This window comes from Vicugna pacos, chromosome 5, assembly GCF_048564905.1.
Source record: "Vicugna pacos chromosome 5, VicPac4, whole genome shotgun sequence".
In the NCBI taxonomy this organism is placed as follows: Eukaryota; Metazoa; Chordata; class Mammalia; order Artiodactyla; family Camelidae; genus Vicugna; species Vicugna pacos.
In genome coordinates, this window is record NC_132991.1 from 41,808,607 (window position 1) to 41,834,954 (window position 26,348).

At 43.3% G+C, this 26,348-nt stretch overlaps 1 protein-coding gene across 2 annotated transcripts in view; it reads right to left on the reverse strand.

The window, feature by feature from the left end:
• STK39 (serine/threonine kinase 39) overlaps window positions 1–26,348 on the reverse strand; it is a 254,238-nt gene that overhangs the window by 183,875 nt on the left and 44,015 nt on the right. For both annotated transcript variants that reach the window (XM_072961102.1, XM_072961103.1), the window contains exons 2-3: window positions 16,083–16,195; window positions 1,948–2,056 (exon numbers count right to left, since the gene is read on the reverse strand). In XM_072961102.1, coding sequence (XP_072817203.1) covers window positions 1,948–2,056; window positions 16,083–16,195 — 222 coding nt within the window. The remainder of the gene's footprint in view (window positions 1–1,947; window positions 2,057–16,082; window positions 16,196–26,348) is intronic.

A 26,348-nucleotide genomic window follows, 5' to 3' on the forward strand; every position in this document is an offset into this window, starting at 1 on the left:
CTCACCTGTGGAAACCTGTTTAAAACCTGTTTCTCTGACCTAAAGCCCAGGGAGACTAAACTGGATTCTTTTAAAAAGACAATGAAATTTTCTATCCAGTCCTTAGGAAAGGGCATGGAGGAGGTTTTCAAGCGTAGAAAAGGTTAATTAGGATAAAAATAAAGACGGGAAGTAAAATCCTCAGCTTGAGCAGAGTAGTGGGGACTAGCCAGGGTCCCAGGTGCCCAGAATCTCTTTTCCTTGAAGTGAGTGGACCCCCCCACAAGGAGAGACTAGGTTAAAATCATCTTCTTAATAAAGCGCCGTCCTCAGCAGAACCAAGAAGCAGCCCTGATACGCAACACTGCAATTGGCTCCATCAGCTTGCTTTTTCTTTTTTCCTCCCATTCCTCTAATTAAAAACCAGATGCAGCACTCAAGAATGCCTAACAGGATGGACAAGATGGGGAACAGAACCGAACTAAGCCCTCCCAGGCTCAGCACCGAGACCTACACAAGCAGACCCGCGGCAATCTCACTGCCCTCCTCATCTCCTTGCTGGGCCTCTGCTGGGCCCAAGACAGTTTCTCTTTAAAAAAAAAAAAAAAAAAAGGCTCCCTGACTCAGCCTTGGCTGAACTGGGTCTGCAGATAGAAACGAGCTCTACAATATAAACTCTGCTCCGCCAGCTCTGGCTTCGTCCAGGCACCACAAAACTTTCTCCTCCACTCCTAAACCATACTGCATGCCTCAGAAAGCTGATATCCAGGCGGTGACGCCCTGCGAAGAGAACACACGGGAGACGTGGGGGTGCCGGGCACGGCGATGGAATCACTTGGGCTGCCTCAGCTCCAGTGCTCGGGTCCGCAAGATGCAGCGACGATATTGGGAGCACAGCATAGCTTTTCAGCATGTCCTACAGCCACAAACCAGAGCACCGACAGTAACTTGGTGCATGGCCTCGGGCAAGATGCTTAACTCTCTCGAGCACTGGTGTACTTCCTGAAAAACGAGGATGAGGACACCTGCCATTCAACGGTGCTGTCCAGATTACCTGAAATAAGGTCACTAAATCGCCGGGTACTAGATCCAGCTAAGGAGCAACTGTTCAAGAAAATTAACAGTTATCATGATTCTTCCCTACCAGTCACATTAAAAGATTGAAGGAAATAAAATATAGGAATGGGAAAGGGCCTTACAAGTTAAATTGCCCACGGTTTCTATAACGTCAGTGATTTGAGGCTAGAGAGGTAGTTACTTCCCCTCGCCATGTGCTTTCACCACGAGGTCCACAACCTGAAACCCCACTGTCCAGTACCATAGCCACCAGCCACCTTTGGTTATTTAAATATAAGCTAATTAAAATTAAATAGAAATTCAGTCCCTTGGCAACACAAGCTACATGTCAAGTGCTCCAGATCCCCATGTAACTAGCAAAAACTGGACAGCACAGCTACAGAGCATTCCCATCACCACCGACCTTTCACAAAGAGCACTGAAACAACTCATTGTATTGCCAGATGCTAACTACTTAAATAATGTTAAGAATGAAGGCTGTGAAGAGGAAAGACTGGGGAAGTTTTTGGAAGGGTTAGGGCTGGCTGCTGACAGGATGGGGCCTTTCAGGACTTGAGCACACGGAGAAGGACAGACAGACACCCAGAGCAGCACCGGTGACGGCACAGAGACATTAGAGGGCAGAAGGCCTTCAGGGAGTCTCACCCACACCTAGAAGGCCGGGGTAGAAGAGGACACAGATCCTCTAGGAGTTAAGGTGAGTTACGAAAGGCTTTGAATAGCAGTGTGAAGAAGTCTGGACTTACTCTCTTGACAAATAATAAACCACACAAAACTTTTAAGTTCAGGAGTAAGGGGATCAAATAGAAAGTCTTGTTCAATATGCTGCCTCGCACAAAAGGAAAAATAAAAAAACCAAGCAAACAAACAACAATGATGAAATCCACTTACCTCCACTTAGTAATTTCATGACCAGCCAAAGTTCATCTTTTACCACAAAAGAGGTGTAATAGGTCACTACGTTGGGATGGCTGCACTGACTCATGGCTTGAATTTCTTTCTATAAAAAAAAGCAAAACATGACACAGTTCCATCGGTTGGAAATCAGGAAGCAGAACACAAGTGAACCACAGTTGAGTGTCTGGATGACTTTCCTACTTAAAGGCACACCTAAGGGGGGCTGCCTAAACCACTACTTCAAGGAAACCACATGAGAGCTAACTTTCTCACCCTCATTATCAACTTGCCAGAATGAGGAAGGCCCCTATAGAAGACCAGCCACAGGACAGAGGAACTCAGATAAGCACATGGCCCAGATAACCCCCAATCCTACTCTGCCAGCCCCACAATATGTGATGAATGTGTCCCACCTGAACCAAAGGCCTCAACAGAGAGATAAAAAGGTTGGTGAGCTGTTAGGAAATCTGGGTCCTGGTGCCAACCTGAACTTTAGTGGTTCTTAGCTCCCCTCTCTTCTAAAAAAGGACAAAATTATTTCTGCGTCTCAGAACTTCTGTGATGGCAAATGAAAAAATACATATAAAAATGCTGGAGTATCATTTCCCCAACTATCTTCCCCAATGATACTCCATCCAAGAAAAAGAAAGGTAGGGGTGGGAGCGGCGGCTGATAAAACAAAATAAGCTGGGGAAAGAAACATCAGATATCGTATCTCACTTTATTTTTTTTTTAACTTTGTTTTTTTAAGGCTTTTTTTCTTTGTGGGGAGGTAATTAGGTTTATTTATTTACTTTCAGAGGAGGTACTGGAGACTGGACCCAGGACTCTGTGCACGCTAAATATGTGTTCTACCACTTGAGCTATACCCTCCCCTCTTACATCTCACTTTAGAAGAGTCTTGGGAAACATTAGTACTGTCAAAGGCTCTGAGAAGTACTGCAATAGAGAAACTGTCATAGTTGAACCCATACCAACAATGCAGGAAAATAATGCTTTGTCTGTCACAGTTTAGAAAACATCACTGGCAGAGAAAAGAAGTTTTATCAGAAGACAAAACAACAAAGCTCTGAAATCAAACAAATGGGCAACCTCAATAAGCCACATTTTTTCTGCAATATTCAAGTTCATGTTGGTTTTAGTTTGCTGTTTTAAGTTACTGCCAGATGACTCCTATAAAACTTCACTCGAATGCTGACCCTCAATCAAAGGCACCAGACCAGTATAACTCACTTTCAAGGTGCTGACCAAAAGCCACAAGAATAACCTAAGTCATCACAGAAACCTCATTAATACTACTATGTGTTTCCAATGAAATAAAAGGGTATTTATGCATCCTACAAATATTTGCAAGAACGAGTGTCTAGTTAACTTAGAGCTAACTTAAAGTTGCCAACCAAATTGGAATATTCCAATTTGGGCTGCTATATCTGCATATCCAGTACCACTTAATTCTCAAATTATGAAGAAGACACTACATTTCAGATAACCTGGCCTAAATATGGTGACACGTCATACATACATGTGCCTTAATATACATGTTTATTTAAGTGCTTTTTACCACAGATACATTCCTAAGAAAAATCACTAATTTTCTATTTTCCTTTCGTCATATAACAACACTTGCCCTTCATCATTTTCCTCATCCATTTAACTGGTTACAGGCTTTCTAAATCTAGCACTTTTCAATTCAGCAACTGCCATCCTTTGAACAAGATCTGAAACCTGAGGTCCAGTTTCCATCTGTTTCTGGTGTTAGGTTTTGATACCGTAAGATGCTTCTGAAGGGGACATGGAACACTGCCCAGGCATTCCTATTTCAAGCCACAGCATCTGCTCGTTGTGGGGACGGCCCACTTTGAAGGCCTGCAGCTTTTGGTAGGGTCCAGTTGACACAGAGGCCCCGCTGCTCACAGGAATAAGAATAACGTTTGAGAGTGTGTGTGTGCCACATTCTCACCATTTTCTAGTCAATGTGCACAAACGCCTCTCTGGCTTTCTAATACCCAACTTTCCCATCGTTAAAGCATACAGTTAACCAGTGCTCATATGAAAGGAAATTCTTTTGCATGGAGGCAGAGTTGGGTCAGGATCTGGAAAAACTATTTTTTTTTAGCCCTTTGCTTTTAGATGGCTGGTATCACTTCCTACCCAGAAGATCAGGTTCTCTTACATCACAGTGAGCAACTCTGTGTGTGCGGCGGGGGGAGGGGGATAAACTCTTGTAACTAACCCATGGAGAAACTGTTCTAGAGATCCTATGGATACAACTTATCAAATCCTATTCTTTCAAAATTTGGGGATTTAGAGGTACCAGCTGGGTATTTAAAGATGTTGAGCACTTAAAAGAAAGAAAAAAAAGAAGAAGAGCCACAGATACCACCCCTACTAACACAGATCAAAGAAGAGGTGGCCCTGAGACCAGACATGCATCAGTCTGACCCCTCAGGATGGCACTGCACTCCTTTCTGCTGGGCTAGGGGCCCACCCTGTCCCACACCAGCCATTTTATTACACAACCTCTCAAGCGGTAGCGCCTCCAATGTGTGAAGACATGATGAAACTTGCCTTGGGGATAAACACTGGTCACTCCGTCTTGTGATGTGACCTGTGCTAACTATCATTAAACCCCTCATACTGAGTAATATTTCCATAAATGGGATAGAAATACACCTTTAAAAAGGAAGAAAGAGGTGTTCTGGCCTACCCAACCCTTAATTTAGTCTATATAAACCTGTTGCTGAGTTGCCTTTTTGAGGTACAAAATGTATACACAGCTGACCCCTGAACAACACGGTAGTAGGGGTGCCCACCCTCCGTGTAGTCGAAAATCTGCCCTCAGTATCCAAGCTTTGGCTGCTCCGTATGCAAAATTCTGCACCCTTGGTTTCAACCAACCACAATCCTGCAGTATTATAGTATTTATTACTGAAAAAAATCCACATATAAGGGGACCTCCACAGTTCAGACCCATGTTGTTCAAGGGTCAACCGCATTTCTACTTCTACTTTGGTCTGAATGTTTGTGTCCCCCAAAATTCCTAAGTTGATGGCATCAGGAGGTAGGACTTCTGGGAGGCCATCACATCACGAGGGTGAAGCCTTCATGAATGAGATTAGTGCCCTCATAGAACAGACCCCAGAGAGCCAGCTCCATCTTCTGCCACACGAGGAGGCAGTGAGAAGTCTGCAGCCTGGAAGAGCACCCACCCCCCGACCATGCTGGCACCCTGGCCTCAGACTCCCAGGCTCCAGAACTGTGGGAAGTAAGTTTCTATTGTTTATAAGCCACGCCACCTGTGGTATTTCTGTTCTAGCAACCTGGACAGATTAAGACAATTTTATATATTTTTTATACTTTGAAAAATATAACTGTCTCTTGAATCAAATATTCTTTCCACAAAACTACTCCCCCCACTTCCTTTTAACACAGTGATGACAGCTGCTATTGGAATCCTTCCTTGGTCACAATCCATCAACTAAATTAAGCTTTTCCCAGTGCCCCAACTTCACTCATATGGGTAGGCAAAGCCATTTATACCCAAACATACTAGCCCTGAAAGTGACAGAAGTATCGCCCAAAGATGAGTAAATGGATTTTTTTTAAAAATCTTTCTATCCAATTCTTCCTACAGAATGAATGGGTTCCAATACTCTATTCCCTCAGTTAGGACACAATCCACAGAAGATGTGTGATTTAGAGCACTGCGTCTCACACTTGAATACGCACACAGATCACCCGTGGACCTTGTGAAAATGCAGATTCTGATCCAGTAGGTCTGGAGTGGGGCCTGAGAGTCCGCATTTCTAAGGGGCTTCCCGCTGATGCTGATGCTGATGCTTTGGGTCCAGAAACCAGACTCCGAGCGGCAGAGTGGCAGAAGGCAGGCAGAGGCACTGGGTGGGTGGAGGGGGTGTGAGAGGAAGGAGCACGGGCGGCTGGCGGCAGTGAAGGTACCAGGGTTGGAAGGGGTAGGAGAGCCGGCCCGGCAGCACCGCCTCGCTGAGCCCTCGCGAGAGGGGCAGGAGGCAAAGCTGGAAATCCAGGGGACTGTGGGATTAAAGCAGTTTGAATTTCACAACTACAGGAAAGGGTAATAAAATCAAAGGGAGAGAAAACCATGAAGTCAATGTAGGAAGAACTCACAGGGCCCTGAAATCCAGGCAACACATTTGCCAAAACTGTAGTCAAGGGATCTAACACGAGGGCTCCCTTGGAAGTCTAGCGAAATGAGACCTGGACACGGCGTCAAATGCCAGACCAAGCTACGGCACTGAGCTCGACGCTCCCTGTGGCTTGGAGAGCTGGGTCTGCCCCTGCAGCTTCATCTGAAACACAGCACAAGTGACATTTCCCAAGAGTGGGAAAACCAACCTAAAATGGGGTAGCAATTAAAAGGCCTTTCCATCTGCTATGACTGAAGCGGCAGCCACAGCAGCATCTCTGCCGGAAGAGATGTGGGCGGCGGGCCAATCAAAGAGGGACACCCACACACTGCTGCTGAGCCAGACCGATGGATCCGCCGAAACAGGGCATGTCGCAGGCCTCTGATAGGGACAAACTAGGTTTGGTGGGGGACACAAAAAACATGAAGGGTCCCATGGAACCTGGAAATATGGGCTGGGAAGGAAAAAACTGCCCCCCAAAATCCCAAGAAACTGGAAAACTTTTAATTAAAAAAAAAAACCTGTGTTTAAATATTATGGGCAATTTTCTAATATTGCTATATGGCCTTTGTCCCACCCACCCCCCAAATTTTTTTTCTGTTAATATTACTGAGAATAAGCAGGAACCATGAGGAACAGGGCTGTAACCCAGAAGCAACCACTTAAGAAGGGCTGTCCTCTAAGACACAGCTGGTTTTGAAGCTGAACTTTGCCACTGACCACAGCTTGATTACCTGGGCGGGCCATCCAGCATCTCTGAGCCTCAGTGTCCTTTCCTGTAAAATGAGCTTGATAATGCCATCTACAGAGGTTGTGGAATAAGCAAAATTATGTCTACGTAACTCCTTGTAGGAGGCCGAGCACATAACACGAAGGTTGAAAGTCAGTCTCCTAATGTCTCAGTTCCTCCTGTGCGTGCGAGTATCCCCCACCCTGATCACTAACTCAAGTGTCCCAAGTTCCAAACCAAGCCTCAAAGGCACGGAGACAGACCTTGGCGGCAGCACTCACCTTGGCCTAGAGAAACGTCACGTGAGGAATGCACTCCATGCCCTGCTGGCTCAAGGTGTGTCCTGTGACATATGTCTAGGTCACTGGGCCCTGACTTTTTCACTTCATTCCTGACTCTACATTGTCTCCTCCCATGTTTTTCTTAATTATTTCACCCTGTGTTTAATTCAGCCCACCCTGTCATATTTCATGTATCCCGGTGTACTGCCTCAAATGCTCTGGGGTAAGAAGTCTAAAGACATACTTATGCAAAGCTTTCCAAGCAAAGAGAAACAAGGAAGAGTCTAAAGATGAAAGAACTAGGAAAAAGTGAAAGCCTAGTTTCTTTGGTCCCTGAGACCATGAGATTCACAAAGCGCTGAAAGGAACGAGATGTCATCACTGAAGAACAGTTTAGATGGATCCTGAATTCAAAATGGTAAACTGTACTTACCCAAATTAGCGTATTTTCACAACTTAGCTAAACCCTAAGTCACTTCTTCTTTATCTAATACTGGTGGCAAAATATCCTACTCAGCCATAGTTAAGAAATCAAACCCTCCTAGGCTCCAATGTTACATGTAGTCAAGTGGGAGGAGATGCTATTTCTAACTTTATTCTAAAGCAGTGGTTCTCAACCTTGGCTGCACAGTCAAACTGCCGAAGGGAGCTTTAAAAAATATCAATGCCTGGATCGCAGCCTCAGAGATGCTGATGGAAATCAGTTTAGGGTACAGCCTGGGAATAAGAGTTTTCAAAAGCTCCCCTGTGATTCTGATGGGCAGCATGGTTGAGAAGCACTGCTTCCAAGCTAAGCACTGAGACGGTAAATTCTTTCAGCGAAATCCCGAGAGAAAGAAACATGGGCCTCCCAAGCACATCTCCACATGGCAGCTTAATCTGGAAAGAAAAAATAAATATATGACCTACAAATGCTACCAAGTGAAGCATTTATTTCCAAATGCAAGACATAACCCTGTATTTCTTTTAAATGTATGCCATCTCCTCCAAGCATCTGAAGAATTCCTTAAATGATAAGAGGGTAACCATGTTAGTTAAAGACACTTTCCAGAAAGTCCTTTCCAGCTGGCACTTCCACAACATCGGCATCATTATGAAGGGCAACCTCATCAATATTCGTAAGTAACCCAATACTGGGGGTAGCCAATTTTTTACCCCAAAAACGTCAATATTTCAAATGTCAGCCAACAAAATGGAAGAAAAAGATTGGCAAAGCTTTTATAAGAGCAATTTTTTTTTTTGGACTGTCATTTTCAATCAGGAAAAAAGTCATTCTGAGATTTTTTTTTAATTATAAAAAATCATATGCCACATATGCAGCACATTCCTGCCTCTTTTAGAATGAGTACCAGTAAGAATAAAAAACCTACCCAAGATAGAGATAAGTCAAATATTCTGACCTGTATTATTTACAAAGAATCAATGTCCCTTGTATGAAAAAATTACAATATTTTGTAATTATTTTCATATAATTTGGTATCCGTGTTTATCCAAGCACAGCTCAAATGAAGGCAGGGTTAGATGCAGGGAAAATCTAGATATTCTGAAGACAGGTAAATATTTGTTAGAAATTAGGAAAAGGGAAGCATCAATTTTGTAGTAGGCTTAATTAGTGTTTGTGGAGAAGTACTTAAAACTCAAGAGAGCAGTTTACAAGGTAAAGAATCAGGGGAGCTGGAGGTCTGGAAGTCAGCAGAGAAATCACAATGGGTAAATGTCTACTTTGGACAGAACAGAATGTCCATCCCAGGGCCTATCTGCTTGGTTATGACGTCACAAAGATGGGGGCATTCTGCAAAAACTGATCTCAAAAAATAACCAAAAAACAATTTTGCTTGGAAATGAAGAAGTTGCTAGAATAGTTTGATGGAATAGTATTTTCACCAAAAGAAAAAGAGGAGAGAACGCAAGGGATAAAGGACTGATGCTGAAATCCCACAAGCAAACTCAGTGGGGAAGAGTCATTTTCTTCCAGCGCTGGCTAAGAAAGTTCTTCGGCAGACAGTGACAAGGATGCCTACGGGCATCAGGAATCTGAATCAGGCTCAGCTATCCACAACCGCTATATGGTCATTTAATCGTCTGTGATTGGGAGTGCTAGAGAAAGTGAAGTCGAAGACTTCATTAAAACAGAAACGCAGAGAATCTTTCTTGCCAGCCAATTTATGCTGCTGGAAACCTCCAGGCCAACCTGCAGCACTGCTGCTATATTTGGCTGCATCACCAAAGGATGAGAATGTGAGGCGAAACGTGTCTTTCTTTTTTACGGCCTCCCCTGCCCCACACGTGGGTACCGTCTGCAGCCTGGGGTTCTGCTGGGGAACCACCCTCCTGCAAAAATGGGAGAAACCTACCCCCCAAGCACTCTCCAGCCTTCCGCTTGAGTGCTTCCAAGTCCTCCTTTATCAGAAGCAGATTAATTACTTGTGGAAATATCCAAGCCAAGCTAACAAAGATGGTAACACAGGAAAGCCATTTGCCTCAACCAAGCAACATTTTCCATTAAGTGCAAAAGTGAAGTATTAAAAAAAAGGAGATGTAACTGAAGTTGCATTCACTCTGGGAATGTTTTCCCCACTTTCTTCTACTCTGAAAATGAGCTTGTGCTGGGTCTCTTTGTCATCGAGCACACGTAAGTCCAGAAACCTGCATGTCCTTATAATGTTGATTTCTGATTAATTTTGAAAAAAAAAAGATGCTGAACATTTTAGCAAGCCATTTCTAACAAATGTGTAAGAATATTTAAAAGTATATGCAATTCATATATTTAATTATTATCTCAATCAACTATGACATAACTTTTAAATTTAATGTTCTAAAAATAAAGTTGTTTTCTCAAACCAAATCATACATATTCCTAAGCTAATATAACTTTAGAGCTGTAAGAATTATTTTGCATATATGATATTCTTTTACTTCTTAAAAATGTCATCTCTTCAAATTATCCAAAATTTCTCATGTCTAATTTTGTCCTCAATTGGACTATAGTTGGATAAACACAAACACCAAATATATGAAAACAATTACAAAGCCAAGTGGCAAAGGACAAATGACAGTATAAAACTCAGTTCTTGAGACTGAAATGACCAAAATAGTACTACACTCAGCAAAGCAGGCTTGCATTTTAATATTATGCCCTTGGTATGAAAGATCTACAAGAAACAACCAAATGTAATTTGTTACCACATATGATCAGGGATGAGCTGGGATACGAATAATTGAGTTACTAATCAGAAAGTCCTCTAGCTCAAAAAGAATGGAAAATACTTTAATTGATACAGCAGAGAAACCATACATACACTAGAGCTTCCAGCTTTTTAAGCTGACATCCTCAAGCTGGTAAAATTTTTTCCTACAATAAACAAGATTTGCAGAAGTATTAACACAATTACAGAGATTAGATTAAAAAGCACACAAAAAAAGTTGCATTTAATTTTTAAAAACCTCAATTAAAGGGGGAGGAAAAAGACCTTCTAACTAGAGGAACTGCTCAGAGGCTCCCAAATAATGTAATTTAACTTAAAAGGATGAGAGAAGCCTGTGTCAGATAACAGGAGATAAGTAGTCTCTCAAATGACCATTAGACAAAGTTAAGTATCTAGAGTTTTATTCTCAAGATAACCTACAAATTGTAGCTAATTCATTCCTCTAAAGAGATGGAAGGAAAGTATGGAAGGTGGGAGGGGAGAACAGGGAAGGAGCAGGGGGAGAGAAGGGAGAGCAGGGAGGGAACCCAAGATCAAGAGAAATGAGGAAGGCGGGAGGGGACAGCTCAGTGGTACAGCATGTGCTTACCACGCACGAGGTCCTGGGTTCCATCCCCAGCACCTCCATTAAAAATAATAATAAATTAATAAATTAATGAACCTAATTACCTCCCTTCTAAAAAAACACAATTTTTTAAAAAAAAAATTTTTAAGAGAAATAAGGAATAATCAATGAAGTACCACTATAGCAGAAAACAAACTGAGAGCAGGGCAGTGTTCTGAGGAAAAGCAAGTGCTAGATTGCCTTGCGAATACTGTCAGTGAGACATAGCAAAATATCTCTATAAAGATGACACAGGAAGAGAAGGGCAAATGCCAGAATTTTCTAGTTAAAGGCTGAGAAACTTTTTCATTCTGTACATAGGTGAAACACATGGCACACTGTGTACTGAAATCTACAAATTTACAGTGTTTTTTTTATTGTTACACTGCAATACTGGAGTGACTTGACACTCCCCCGAATCACAAGGCATAATTTACTAGTAATTAGTGTTGTTGTTCAAGTGGTTTTAAGTGGGGATTTCATTAAAATAGTTAAATTTTTAAATATAAATAATCATAAAACTTTGGTGATGAAAAAACATTTTTGCCTTCGTGTATAATTCCTTATTGAACAAGTGAGGGGACTAAGAACCAGAGCTGAAAGTGATTCATCCAAAGTCAAGGATTCAAGCAGAGAACGCAGGCCCTCTGGCCCCGGAGGCAGACTCCCCTCTACCACAAGTTTTAGCATTCAGTGGTACACAGTTGTTTTTGAAACAATTTTGCTCATGTTTGTCACCCATCACAAGCTAAAATATTTTAATGATCATTATTTATTACTGCAATTTTAGCAGGTATTTCCCCCTTTTTAATAAACAAACACTGCCCAGCTCAGAGTCGTGATTTTCCCTACACCTAGAGCACTCCTGCCCCTAAGAATTGAGTTAAGTTTTGATGTTACTGATGTATATGAAAGAATGAGAAAATGGTACTGAGTTTTCTGTGAGTCAGTACCAAAGACAGACTAAAAATATGAGAAGTCTAGTCTACAGAAAAAAATTAAGAAGGATATGATTAGAGTCTAAAAATCATAACATCTAGTAAGGTGATGAACTGACACGTTTATCAATCCCTGGGTAAAAACCAAGAGAATTCTCTGGAGGCTGAAAAAAGTGGGATTTAGGATAAATGAAAGGAAGGACTGTGTCACATTTATGGAATTGACTGTCACCTGGTGACAGAAACTGAAAAAGACAGATGACTTCAGAACAAGCTAATAGATTAATTCTCTACTCGTAATGAATTTTAAGAGAAGCCAAGTGTGCTCTCGAGTAGCATCCCTAACCTTTGAGGTTGACCACAAACCAGAGAACCAAGCTCTTCCAAGAAACCTCAAGGCCATCTTCAACTAGAATGTGCTAGGCTGCATGACAGTGGGTCAGACCCACTTAGCAAGCCTTAATTCCTATTGGTAAGTAAGAACTTCTTCAATGGAGCACATATTAGAGAATGTAACCATCAATCTGCTAAGCCATTTCTAGACAAATAAAGGGGAGAAGAAGTGCATAAAGATATTCCGAGCTCAGAAACATCTCACCAACCTCCCCCCCAAAATGAAGAAACTTACTGACGCTCCACAAAAAAGAAACAGGAGCCCTCTGTTTTCCCATCACGAGTTCAGTGCCTAGCATCTAGTAGGGTCTTAATAACTATGAATTTAACATGTTCTGCTCTAAAACCATAAACATCTCCCAGAGGATGTTTAATTATAATTAGGCATTTACACCACTGTGGGGTTAACAACAAATGTGGGATTAACAAATTTCAGAAATCATCAAACTATCTTGGTTGGGATGGTTAAGAATATAGAACAGACCAGTAACCCCTTGGCTCCTGGAAAATTAACCACCAAGATCATCATACCTAGAGAGACTAGAATGTAGTTAAAGGTCAAAGTCTAAAACATGTAAGAATTTTAAAGAACACATAGAAAAATAATTAGCTGAGACTGAACAGAGGTAAATGCTATTCATGTGAAGCCAAGGAGTTCTAGGGAGTTCTAATCTAATTGCTGTTAAAAATGAAACAAATTTTTAATGAGCATATACCTTTGGGCTCCCGTGTATACACCCAAACTTCATCCTTTTTATGGGCCTAAGCACAATGTAGAAACATAAGTGTTCACCAAATAAATGAATAACTGTATCTTAGATCTAGAACTAAGTTATCTTTGAGGAATATTACAGTACTCATTTATTTCAGCAGTAGAAATTTTATTTAAATTACCAATTATTTAGCACCAGTGATCTCACTGAACATTTCTTCTCCTCCCTTTATTCTCAGAGAAGGTGACACTTTAATGATCACTTTGCTTCAGAAATCATTTGAATTCTTCTTCAGCCAAACCTCAAACAAATTCCACGACACAGGAAAATCTACATAGTCTCCACCACAGAAAGGAACAGAGTCTATGGCCAGTTGTCCAAAACTGTTCTGTACCATCACATCTGACCTCCATGTGTAAAATCCACCACACTATGGGAGTCATCATCGGGGGGGGGGGGGGCAGGACAGAGGAGGTGGCAGGAGGTGACACACACTCAGCAGGGGAGACAGCTGTTCCAGTGGCCAGCAAATAGTTGATAGTTGTGTCTTCCATGACATAACACTCCCACAAGATAAGGATTCCAGTGGCCATTGTTTCTTATAAGAACAATGGTCTCCAGTTAACACACGGCACAGCTTGTGCAATGATGTGGAGCACTGACCTGTAGTTAAAACACACACACACTCACGGAATTAAAGGATTATTGTGATACCGGATGTCCAAACACTGCCAAAATGTGAACCCACAGAGATAATAAAAGCACGAGCAGCAGCACTATTAGAAACAGAAAGGATTACAGCAACTTCGCGCCACACAGTCATGTGCCAAGAGCTAGGCCACAAAAGCCCGGCAACATCAGGCAGGCTGTGCTGTAAACGCCGTTTCTCTTTGCTCGCAAGGGACCTGGGAGTTGTGTGTCCTAAAGGACCACAGCCATTCTCCCCATCTCGAGAATAGGAAGACATCAAAAGGTCAAAGTTCCAGGATTAAGGAAAGATCAAAGCCACACATCAACATGGCTTTTAAAACGAAAACTAGATCATTATGCACATATCCTCTACTCTGTGCATACAACGTGGGCACTGGGGTGGGGGAAGAATGAAAAATAAATTAACTGCTAAGAAGAAAACTCATAAATCTTAAGACCTCAGATTAACGGAGCCAAGCACAAAGCCATAAAAGCACCAGTCCTCACGCTGACGGCTCTCCCTAAACTGCGAGCAGCAGAGGAAGGGGTCCGGAGTGACGCTCCCCCTGCTGCCTCCACAAGGCCCCTTCCATAGCTGTCATCACTGGCAGCCAACTGTTGATAAAAAGCCAGCAGAGGGAAATCGTGGGGGCTTTGGTAGACTCCAGAGACCACAGCATCAGCCAGAAGGCTGGTTCCAGAGCTGTCGGACACAAATACAGATAAGCCTTATACAGCTTCTGTATAAATATTCTGCTGGTGGCAAAAAGACGGCTGTGCTGCGAGACCTCCAACAGAGCCCCACAGTCAATCTCAGGTGTCACGGGCAAGTTCAAGAGTAACATTTCCAAACAGGGCATATGGATAAATGTATACTCCAAATTTTTTTCAAAAATTAATATGTACTTAGTATAGCCACAGAATTTGAGGACTCCCGTTGGGATCATAGAAATCTTTCAATTCAACTCTCTCTTCAAACAGTACGGAGCTGTTAAGTAACTTGACTAAAATTAAAAAAAACAAGTTAGTGGCAAAAGCAGGACACAGCTCTCCCCACAGTTTGTTTAAAACTTTTTCCACTGCAGCAAGTGACCTTGAAAACTAGTCAGATGACAAAGGCACAATTTTATTGGTCACCGTGACAGTATGCAACAAAAAGTATACGGTAACCATTTCAGTAAGAGCAAAGCATAGCTGAAATTTTGTAAGAGGGTAAAAGCCTGACATGTATGCAAAAAAAAATTTTTTTTAATTAGCATCACACATTGTGGAAACCCTTCCTTTAATCTGAGTTTTAGCTGACAGTCTGCTGCTTAGACCCTAGTTAAATCCATGCCTCGTGGAGCCTAATTTAAAATGGAAGGCCAAACAGATCTGGAAAAGTACAGCTTTATCCTTGTACTTAGTTTATACTATAGTGTACTGTAATTATGCCTGAAATAAAAGCTATATTCTGAGTAAAGACAAAAAGCTCTTGTTAATGACATTCCATTCCCAATGTAGACTCTAACAAAAGGCTTCTTCATGTGGAGCCAACTGTCATTATACTTTGTAGCTTGTATGGAGCTATTGGACTAATATTTGTACTGGGATTAGTGTTGGGATAACCAATCAGTTAACTCCTCCACTGCAGTTTTCTGTTATCCTCAAACAAATGACCAAAAGGAAAAAAGAGAAAATTGGCAGGTGGAATGACAACTATATTTATGAGATTAAACTCTCAAACCCTTCACAGTTTGCCGGGCAACTAATAACCATTTGCCAAGCTGTTCATTTAATAATGAGTCAGCTAAGCCCAAAGCAAATGTTCCTTCAACCAACCAACGCTACTCTAGTCACAGCCACACCGACAAGCTCCGATTATTTCTGTCATGTGCTTCATGTAGCAGAAGTACCAGTGGCCCTGCGCAAAAAAAACAGGTTCCTCTTACTAGCCAATGAGAATGCAAGCTACCCTGCAGTCTTTTGAATAACTGAAATTTATAAGAGACCGTGTAATTTATGAAAGCCAAAGTGACCAACAAACTGCTTGGGGGGGAGGGGGTCAGTCCTATTTTTGTCATGAGGGCCAGAAGCTCACCATTCAACTCTGCACTCGGTAGCACATGACCTTGGGTCGTTTGAGTCTATTCTCCATTTCATAAAACAGTGTCAACACGAGACCATCCCCACCTGGGGATTAGAGGACTAAGCAAAATTCTCTTTGTCAAAGTAAAGTAAACTTTATCTTAAACAACACAGTCCTAAGGAGGAAAGAGCCAGGTGGGCTGCTTTCCAAGACATACGTGTTCAAACAGGAGAAAGCACCAAGCTGCTTCCGCTCTCTCCTCTCCTGCCTCTCCCCTCCACCTCTACATACCTGTAAGTTAAGAAAAGAAACGAGCAGTGTCCCCTTCACTTTTACTTACTAATAGTTCATCCATGCTGGTCTGGCATTTTTCCAGGTTGATCCGCTTTATTGCTACGCGTTCTTGCCTGGGTTTGCATAGAGCAGCCTGAACCACAGCAGTAGCACCACTGCCTGAAATGAAAAGAAAAGAAAACAAAACAAAACACCATCAGCTATTAAATAGCACACTGTCTGGTTACTATTCATGACTTCCTTCATAAATTAATATCTATTTTTTTAAAATTTCTACTCAAGGTATTCAAAAACCTTATCATTTAACATCTTTTTAAAGAGTTTAAATCTGAAAATAATTGTCTGGTGGAGAAAAAAGAAAAGCTGGCATTTTTCTAGAGGATACAAAGACAGTATCAACATTCCAGACGATTAACAATCCAGGAAGGTGCCCCACATGAGAAGAGCCCATTGCAGTACTGTGCATTCACTGCCACCCAGAACAAAGGCTGAGAAAGTGACGGGTCTGATGTCACAGGGACAAGTGACGTGAGCATCTAAGTGCAACCCTGGTGGAAGCCATCACTATGCTCAGGTACTGATATTACCTATTTTCAGTGCCTTTAAAATATCTCAAGCTCTTCTCCCACTTCAGCCCAAACCAAGCCACTCCAGCCTGAGCTACTTCAGGGCTTCCACGAGATGCTGTGACAACTTATCTACTTTGAGCACTCTTTGAGCTTATTTCTTCAGAGCTTGCTCATCAATCAGAAGAGGAATCAATCCGAGTATTCTCATGTTGAAAGCACAACTTTCAAGGATGCCAAGCAAAACAACGCAAATGTGTAATTACAAAAGCTCTCGGCATTCATATGAATCTCCCATTTCTAAGGTTTCATGATCACTAGCTAATGCACTCAAACTCCTAGGAGACAGCGTCATGTCATTATCCATATTTTATAAGAGCAAAATGTAGACACGTAATGATTTGTGGCAGAGCACAAAGAGCTCCTAATCGGATTTATATTCCATAGGGGCAAAAAAAGACCTCTAGGTTAAGGCATCTAAATTCTGCAAAGAATACCAAAAATCTCATTCTCTTCACATAAATCTGCTACTGCTGCAAGACTGTCAATGAGAGAAAAAGCTTGTGCTCAGGACTGTACAAAAGAAGGCCAGATGTAACCGTCGACCTTTCTGCTTAGAAGTTTTTCTTCGGGTACTAGTTCCCAAATCAGTCACTCAATATGATCCATGAGGGGTAAGGGGGGCATCTTTGGGCAATAAGGAAGAGAGACCAGGATTAGACTTTTTGATACATGTGATAGGAAGGTGTGACATCAAGTGCAAATCAAGGCTTTCCCACCCCAAGGGAGCGTCTGAATGGGTGTCTAAAATTCTGCCCCATGGTCTCACCATCAGCTCTGGCCCCCCTGATCTGGTGACCCAAGCTGGTCACCCTAATGCTCCAAAGACAGGCCTTCAACTTCTAGGCTTCCATTCCAGGAAGTCCCACCTGTGATCACTGAGGAAGAGAATCCACACATATGACCGCCCACCGTACAGCTGGCACTTTCCTCACATATTCTCGTTACAAGCTGTGCACCTTTCCTTACTGGACTCCTTTCATACGTGAGAACCCCAGGACTCGGGAAACCTGCCCACACAGCTAACAGGCACCTGAGCCAGGATCCGAGTCAGGTCTGCCAGCCCCCATGGTCCAGGCTCTTGTCCACTTCCCACAGCCAGAGCACATACCTCCCCACCCTCCTTGTTCTGTCCCTGCTAGGAAAATGTCTTCCTCTGTCCTATATGGTTGAAGGAAAAAAAAAAAAAAACCCTAGAGGGAAGGTCCAGTGAGCCTCACTCTCACTAGAGTGCAGGTGAGGAGCAAGCACTGCTGTCAGCTGTTGCTTGAAGGGGCCTCCCAGTCCCTGATCTCACTGCTGCTCCATCAGCTGTGACTCCAAGTGCCACCGGATCAGCCTCACCAATCCTGCATGTTGGGTTCAATCCCCAATGCTCCACATACCAGAGCCAAGCACTACAAAGAGCCCTGCTGATAGCAGTGTATTTTCCAGTCAAGGTCTCCAGAACAAGAGACCCTGGCTGAAGGGAGCCACTGAGAAAGTGGTAAGTAGCTGGTTAGCGCTGGGCCTGGTACCCAGCAGAGAAATCAGCAGACATCACTAGCTGCTGCCAGGCCGCTCAGCCCTACCTGTTGTAAATCTCCCCGAGTCCCATCCCTCCATCTTTCATCCATATCCCAGAACATTCTCAAATCAGGAGAACAGAAAAACAGGAAGAAGAAAACAAATCCCAGGAAAGGCGAAAACAATTGCATGTGATATGGGGCCGCCACTCAGAGTCAGTCAAGTCCTTGACTGTAAGAGCCTCCTGGCCTCCACAGACAAGTGCAAGAATACGGACACAAATCAGAACTCTACAAAGGGGGAGGGAGTGGTGGGGAAAGGCTCTTACTGGAGCTACACAACCAGAGGATTGTTAGTGCTTTATTACTACAGCTGAATGAAGAACAAGTGGTAGCTTCTCCTCTCTAGAAAGAATAAAGATGAAGCCTTATGACCTGAGCTCACTGTCACAGCACAAGTGGACTTCACCACTCACTGGACAACACGGAACAGCCCACTCTGAATCTGAGGACTGCCTTCAATGGTAAGAGAGATCAACAATAATGTGAGAGGTGCAGGGAGGCTTAAAGACCATCGCGTCCAACCCCTCGCTTTATGGGTGAGGAGAGGAAGGGAAGGGAAGAGGGCGCTCAGCAGAAACCAGATCAGCCAGCGGCCTGGTCTGGCCTTCCCAGCCTAAGAAGCAGTGAGAAATCAGTCTCTGTTGTGTAAGGCCCCCAATCCACAGTGTTTTGTTACGGCAGCCCAAGCTAATACCAAAGTCACTCTCCCACGACCGCGGGTGCTAAATTATGCCATACAAGTTAGAAGTTCTCAAAACCTCCCTCATTAAGTCAATAGCAGTAAGAGGCAAGATTCAACTGAAGGGCCTCTGGTAGGCCACTGGAATTCTCAAGCCTTAGGTTAGTAAATCCCTTGAAAAGGTTAGACAGTAATTCTATCCAACCCTGGTACCAATTCCCTCTGTGACACCAGGCCTATCTCTACCTAAGTCTCAGTTTCCCTAATGGGCATAATAAAATCTACCTGCAAGGCTTAATAACACAATGTGTTTCACATCTCTGGAAAACATCGACTCAATAAATGCTAGGCGCTCTCTCTGGGATTTCTCCATCTGTAACGTGATGGAGACAGACTACATCTGTAGTTTACACAGGGGGAGAAAGAGGGCAAAGTAGCTCCAGGTCAGAACCAAGTTTCATTTTGCTTACAAGGAAGATTCAGTTGATTTAACAGGGGGGAGGAAGAGGGCTAAACTGGAAAACCTGAAGATTAAGTGCTTTCTACGGTCTTATACAGCAGGGTGAGTCTAAGAGTCTAAAGCATAAGAAAATAGGCCAGAGAATTCAGAACAGCTATGTATTAACATCCTATAGCTAAATTCCTCACTAAAAATGTACTGTGATATTTAACTTATTAACAAAATGATTTTTTAAAAATCTTTGTCTATCCAGGTTGCATCAGTTCATATCCCAGCCCTGCCACATACCAAGTGCTTATCCTTGGATGATTTTAACTTCCCCATGCCTCAGTCTCTCCCTTTGTAAGATGTCCATGATAGCACCGAGTTCACAGGGCAGCTATGGGTTAATACCTGGAAAGCCCTTGGATCTGTGCCGAGCACATAGGAAGCACTAATTAAATCTTAGCTAGTATTACTCCCCGTGGAAATCCCTCCAGGTCAACTGGTATCCGGCCAATTTGTCATTTTAATGCCACATGGTATTTCATGACGTTGATGTACCATAATTTATTCTGCCCTTCTTCTATCTAAGCATTATTTTCTTTATGTCCAGCCCCCCCCCATTATGAACAATGTAGCAACAAATATTTGGTACTTTCAAAAAAATACATTTGTACATAAGAACGTTTACATTAGAGTGAGGACATGGCCAGTGGTCCGGTAACCCCTTCCTATAAATATCAGGATTTTTTAAAGCAAAGGAATAAACACAAAAGGCATTACATTAGCCCGGGACATGAACGGTGGACAGCGGAAGCAAGTTCTGTCATCACATCCTACTTAAACGAAGAGCACCAAGCCAAGACTTTACCAAGAGTTTGCCCATCTCTTAGCACATGAAAACACTCCTTAATTGGGCTTAGCTGTCCTTTCTCAGTGAACAGAGTCCAGAGCTGTTTCAGGCTTTCTTTGTAGCAGTGCTGGCTGCTTGGGTGCAGCAAACAAAACAAATGACTTAGGTCCAGCTGATGATTTCCAATTCTCTTTGCCCAACTTACTCGAGGTGCTCTGTTTATATTATGTGTCCAACCACACTGCCCATGAGGCCAACCAGGTCACATGAGGGCTAGAAGCAGGCCAGGGTGTGACTGGACACACCTGTGAGGCCTACAGGGGACAGCTGCCACTCTGCCCTGGGCCCCTGTCCCGTGTGAGATCACTGATCTAGCAGGGCAAGATCCTGATTCCTGCGGAAAAGCTGAAAAAGCAGAATTTTGTGTGAGATCTCCCAAGATGGAAAGGCTAGCAATTACTGGTTAAAAATGTAAAACCACGGTGAGCCACGTAAGAGCCTGCCACAGGTCCTATTTGCCTTCCTGGGTTTTACTGCTGGTTAGCTTCGAAGGGGTACCCTTCCTTATCTGAGGGGTACAAATCTAAAATTATCTATTCAATTACACATATGAATCGGTCGTACTTCTAGATCAGAAATGGTCACACTTCCTATGGCTCAACGTAACATGCGAATGTACTCAGGACACGGCCGAACTGATTCACTACCTGTCACCACGTCATCAACCACCTCATTCTATTTCACACCAAGAGAAAGCTAGCGGGGGTATTCGGTCATTCGGGGAGTTCTGTGTGAAAGGAACATGGGCAGAGTCAACTCTCAGGTCAAACGCAAAGAGCAGAAACAGTGAGACAGGCGTTCAGCGCCATTTGCTGTACGGGTTTGCTACTGCTGGCCGGGCACAGCAAGGCCACATCGCTCCAGGCAGCTACAAACAGGGGACCCTCCTAAGTGACCTGGTTTGTGCAAGAGCCAAGCTGGCTGAGCTGCTTCCTCCGGCCTCTGTCAAAAGAGCTAGTGAGTAGAGCTTCCTTGTGGGGTGGCTAGAGCAGACTTCGAGCTGACTGTACTAAGTAACAAAGAGCAGGGTGAGGTGGAGAAATGGGCACTCGGTGAACGAGTTACGTTTCACCTCTGACCCGGATAAACTTCCGTACCTGGAAAAGCCTGGCTTGCTAAAATCTTTAGTGGTCACAGACTTCGTCAAAGAAAAGCAAGGCCTGTGCGTAACTCAGCAACAACGGTCTGATAATGCCACAGGAAAACGGAAGTCGCCCGGGATTCTGATCGTAAGGGAGACAGAGGGAAACTGATGCGTAGAATCAAATTAGAATGAATGTCATAAGCTCACCTTGGACCTCCAGCTACATCTGAAGCAATAATTTAAAAAAAATTTTTTAATTTAAAAAAAAAAAACTCTATACTGTACTTACTAAGCTCAGAAAGTGGACTGGAATTATCCAACATTAAGAAAATTATTATTAAGGGGTACAGGTAAATTCTAGGCACCTGGCTAAAGAGTGGTATGTTGAGATAAGAAACTGTATAGTAACACCAGACGCTAATTCTCATTTAATTCAGTGTGATTAATATTGGGATTTACGCGTAGACATTCTGGGTTTTCTTAATGGTACACAGTAGATAAAGAACTGCTCTGTAAATATGATTACTTGCCAATTTAAAAAATTCACAATCACAGTCGTCCCTCTCTTATTTGTGGTTTCGCTTTCTGTGGTTTTAGTTTCCAGAGGTCAGCTGTGGTCAGAAAATATTAAATGGAAAGTTCCAGAAATAAGCAATTAATAAGTTTTAAAGTTTGCGCCATTCTTGGTAGTGTGATCAAATCTCGTTCCATTCCACTGTGGATGTGAATCACCCCTCTGTCCACTCTGTCCACCCTCTAGTTACTTAGTAGCCATCTAGGTTATCAGATGGACTGTCCAGGTAAAGTAGTGCTCGTGTTCAGGTAAAGCCTTATTTTACTTACTGATGGCCCCAAAGTGCAAAACGAGTGATGCTGCAATTCGGATCTGCCGAAGAGAAGCCATGAAGTAATTCCTTTAAGTGAAAAGGTGAAAGTTCTCAATAAGAAAAAAAAATTGTTCGCAGAGATTGCTAAGATATACAGTAAGAACAAATCTTCCATTGGTGAAATCGTGAAGAAGGAAAAAGAAAATTGTGCTAGTTTTGCTGTCTTACCTCAAACTATGAAAGTTAAAAAAGCCACAATACATGATAGGTGCTTACTTAAGATGGAAGAGGCATTAAATGTGTAAGACGTTCTGAGAGGGAGAAAATGAGACCATGCTACTTTTACTATAGCATATTGCTATAATTGTCCTATTTTATTAGTTACTGCTGTTAATCTCTTATAGTGCCTAATTCATAATTTAAACTTCATGGTATGTAGGTATGTACAGGAGAAAACATAGTATGCATCTAGGGTTCAGTACTGCTGTTCCAGGGGTCCACTGGGGGTCTCGGAGCATATGCCCTGTGGGTGGGGGGGCTGCTGCAGTCTGAAAAGCACTTATTTCAAAGGTGGATCTCTCAAAGCTGAAACTGCATTCTAGGATTCAAGTTCTAATGTTGACAATGACCAACATGAAACTTGGAATAAAACAATCTCTCTGTCCATGAATGTGCATTAATAATAAAAAAAAAAGACCATCTTATTTTGATGGAGTGGGTGGAGGGATAATTGACAACCCAGCCCCAGGGATTGGCTGTGAATTACTTGAGATGCTGCCTTCTTTAACAACTCCAGGCAGAGTCAGTCACTCCTCTCTACTCCCAAGGACTCAGTACTGCCTCATCCTGACTTACAGTTATCAAGTGGCCCCTGTAGCCTGATGACTCCTAGAATCAGCCCTTCCACTAAGGCCCCCGCCTGGAACACTGGAGGTCCTCAGGAAGTATTTGCCAGGTGGATGAAACTCATGTCAACCTATCCCTGGGCTGACAAGGAGGGCAAGGAAGGTGCAGCTGCGCTCCGAGCTGGGTCTGTACAAAAGAGTGCGGGCCCGAGAAGGCTACACAGCCTGGAAAGAAGAGCACTTCTCCTTAGTAAGCTCACTGTGCATGTTTCTAAGTCAGTAGTGGTTGGTGGATGTGGCAATTAGTTTCAAGTAACAAGCCTACCAAGGCCATCTGCCTGAAGGCATTTCTGATCTGCCAACCATCTCTTTCAATTCTGGAGTCAAGTGTCACAGGAAAACTCATACTGAAGAGCAAGGTTCCACTAGAATGGGTTGAGACCTTTGATTTTTAAAAATTGAACTCCTTGGCCACTGCTTAGCATGTAGGAATCATGCAAAGTATGGCAGGCTAAAATAACGCAGGGCCTTCCACGAGTCCACCTGATGATAAAGGTAATATGGAATGCCTATTAAAGTGAAGAGGTGACAGACAGCCAAAGACAGCTCCCAAATCCATCTCGGGAAACAGTGCACCAGGCTCTGGACGGCAGGAGGGACACATTCCTACGGAGCAAACTGGATTTTTACACTCAGTAAAGGTCACTTTGAAGTCCTTGCCCCTGCAAACTCAAAGCCCCATGATCTAGCAAGACTGAAAAACTTCCTGTTCTCTCTGAGGGGGTAGCAACTCCTCCCGGCAAAACCCACTCATTTACTGATTAAATCAACCAAATAGAAGCCAACATTCCACAAAGGAATGTCCATTGCTATTCACACAGATAAACAGATACACCCACTGGCAAAGGTCAAAAGACTTGAGTGCCTGGTTCTAATATGCTATCTTAACATGGTACAGTAGTGGTCTCTTGCTCCAACATTAAGCCACCTGCAACTGGGAAGGGCTCTAAATGCAAAAAAGAGCCAGTATCTACTTCAAGGTCAGTCCCATTTACTCATCTCAACTACAAGCATGCGGCCTTTGTATGAATAAGAAAAAGGCCTCCTCCTCACTGGACCCAGACCTGGGCATGCGTGGACAACACACATTTGGGGGGAAGCGCCTTTCTCCCAGCTGATTGCATCAGAGCTTGCTGGGCTGAACAAGGGTTGGCTGTTCAGCCTCCAGGGACCCTTGGGGGCCCTTGGTCTTAAGCTTAGCACATCCATAGCCCCCATTCTGTTTTTTTAAAAAATAAAGTGTGTTTGTTTCTAAACCCCAGGACAACCACCTCAGACCCAAGAAAGAGTCCCCATGAGAAGGCCCTGGGTTTAGGCAGATTTTCTCAAAGCCTGTGAGACAAGGCAACACCTTAACTCATCTCAGAAACACCTAAAATGTCTGTTTAAGAAGCAGCTTTTTTTTTTAATGTCATGTTAGTTGCAGGTAGACAGCAAAGTGATTCACTTTTTATATTTTTTTTCAGATTATTTTCCATTATAACATGTATTGAATACAGTTGCCTGTGCTCTACAGTAGGTCCTTGTTATTTATATACTGTGTGTTGGTTAATTCCAAGTTCCTAATTTATCCCTCCTCCCTCTACTCTTAAGCCCATATCCAACCTATTGAATCAGAATTATCGCAACTGGAGGCCTGGAATCTGCATTTTTAATAAGCTTCTCCAGCGACTGGTCTATACTTTTAAGTTCAGGAACCATGGATCTTGGGTATCAGCTTCTCTGCTCCCTCCTCTGCAGGACACCAGGACTTGGGAAAATTTATCAACCAGAGGCCAGTTAAGACCAGGTCCACTAAGCACCCACTAAGACACTTCTTTATATTAAGTAATTACTTATATTAAGTAATATTTATATTAATTACTTATATTAAGAAATGGTTCAACAGGTGTCAGAAAACTGAAAAGACTGAGTAACACAGAATGACTGCAGGAAGCAGCTACCGCCTTCCGGCCGGGGAATCAATAAGAAGGGATGGGGTTATCAGAATCTGAGCATTTAGAGAAGGAGACCCACAGAGCTGGGACCCAGATGTCTGAGCAGCGAGTGCTGACACTTCAGGAGCTGGGAGGAGGGACTCTCAGGGAGGGTCCATGTGGGGCTGGGATGCCAGCTTCTGAGGACTGGCTGCTGACGGCATCTCTGAAGGGTGCCAGGAGACCGGTTCCAGGATGTAAGAAGAAGCCAGAGCCTGGAACCATCGGCCTTGAGAAGGAAGACCCTTTCTGGAAGGAAGCTGACAAGAACCATAACCAAATAGGATGAAGCCTTTCCCTTTTCCCCCTCCCACCCCCCCAGAGTCCCCCTAGAACCCCCAGTTAGCAGAGCTCAACAGGGACCAGCAGGCAAAGGAGGAACGTGGTTTGCCGGGCATCAGCCCAATGCACAAGCTGGGTTTAGCAAGGTCTGTGTAACACTTAGAGACAATCACTTAACAAGGAGCCAAGGGAGCATGATGCACAGATGCCAGCCCTATTCCAAGCTTCCAAGCTCCCCTAACAAAGGCCAGGCTTTTTTTTTTTTTTAATTCTCATTTCACTCTGTTTTCAAATACAATTCCTACCATGGCCCTTTTTAATATCCAACACTCCCGAAATGTTCACTCTGCACTTCCAAGCACCATCCTGCCCCACCCTACTCCCTCCTGGTCATGGAGTAATTAGGAGTGGGACTCTGGGGCCAGACAGGCCTACCAGCAACTTGGGCAAGTTGCTTATGCATTTGAGCCTCAGTTTCCTAAATTACAAAAAAGAGAACAGCAGTAGTATCAACCTCAGAGGACAGCTGTAAATATTCAATGAGCTAAAACATACAAATGCAGTAATACTAATGAACATGTCTAGCACAGAATTTAATTATGTTCTGATTGTTAATATAAATGTTACCAACAATATGATGATCCCAGACACCTAGATGGAAACCAGAACTACACCTACTACCAGCTTCTGAAAACCCCTCTTCCCTGAGATCACTTCTGCTCCCACAGCACCCCGGTTCCTGCCGGCTCCTTCACTCCACCTCATGGAAGCCTACTCCCGGCAGCCAGCGCCGACAACCAACTTTCACACCACAGTGACTGGGTGGACAGAAAATTATGCGGGGAAAGGATTCACTGTTCTACATCCACTTCTCCAATAATTAAATATCCTTGGCTACCACCTCCATGAAGCAGCAAGGAACTAAAAAATTTCTCCCAGCTGAAGGACAGAGAGGAAAAAGTCCTATCCACCAATGCCACCCACCCCTCCCCATCTCTCCACGGTGATTT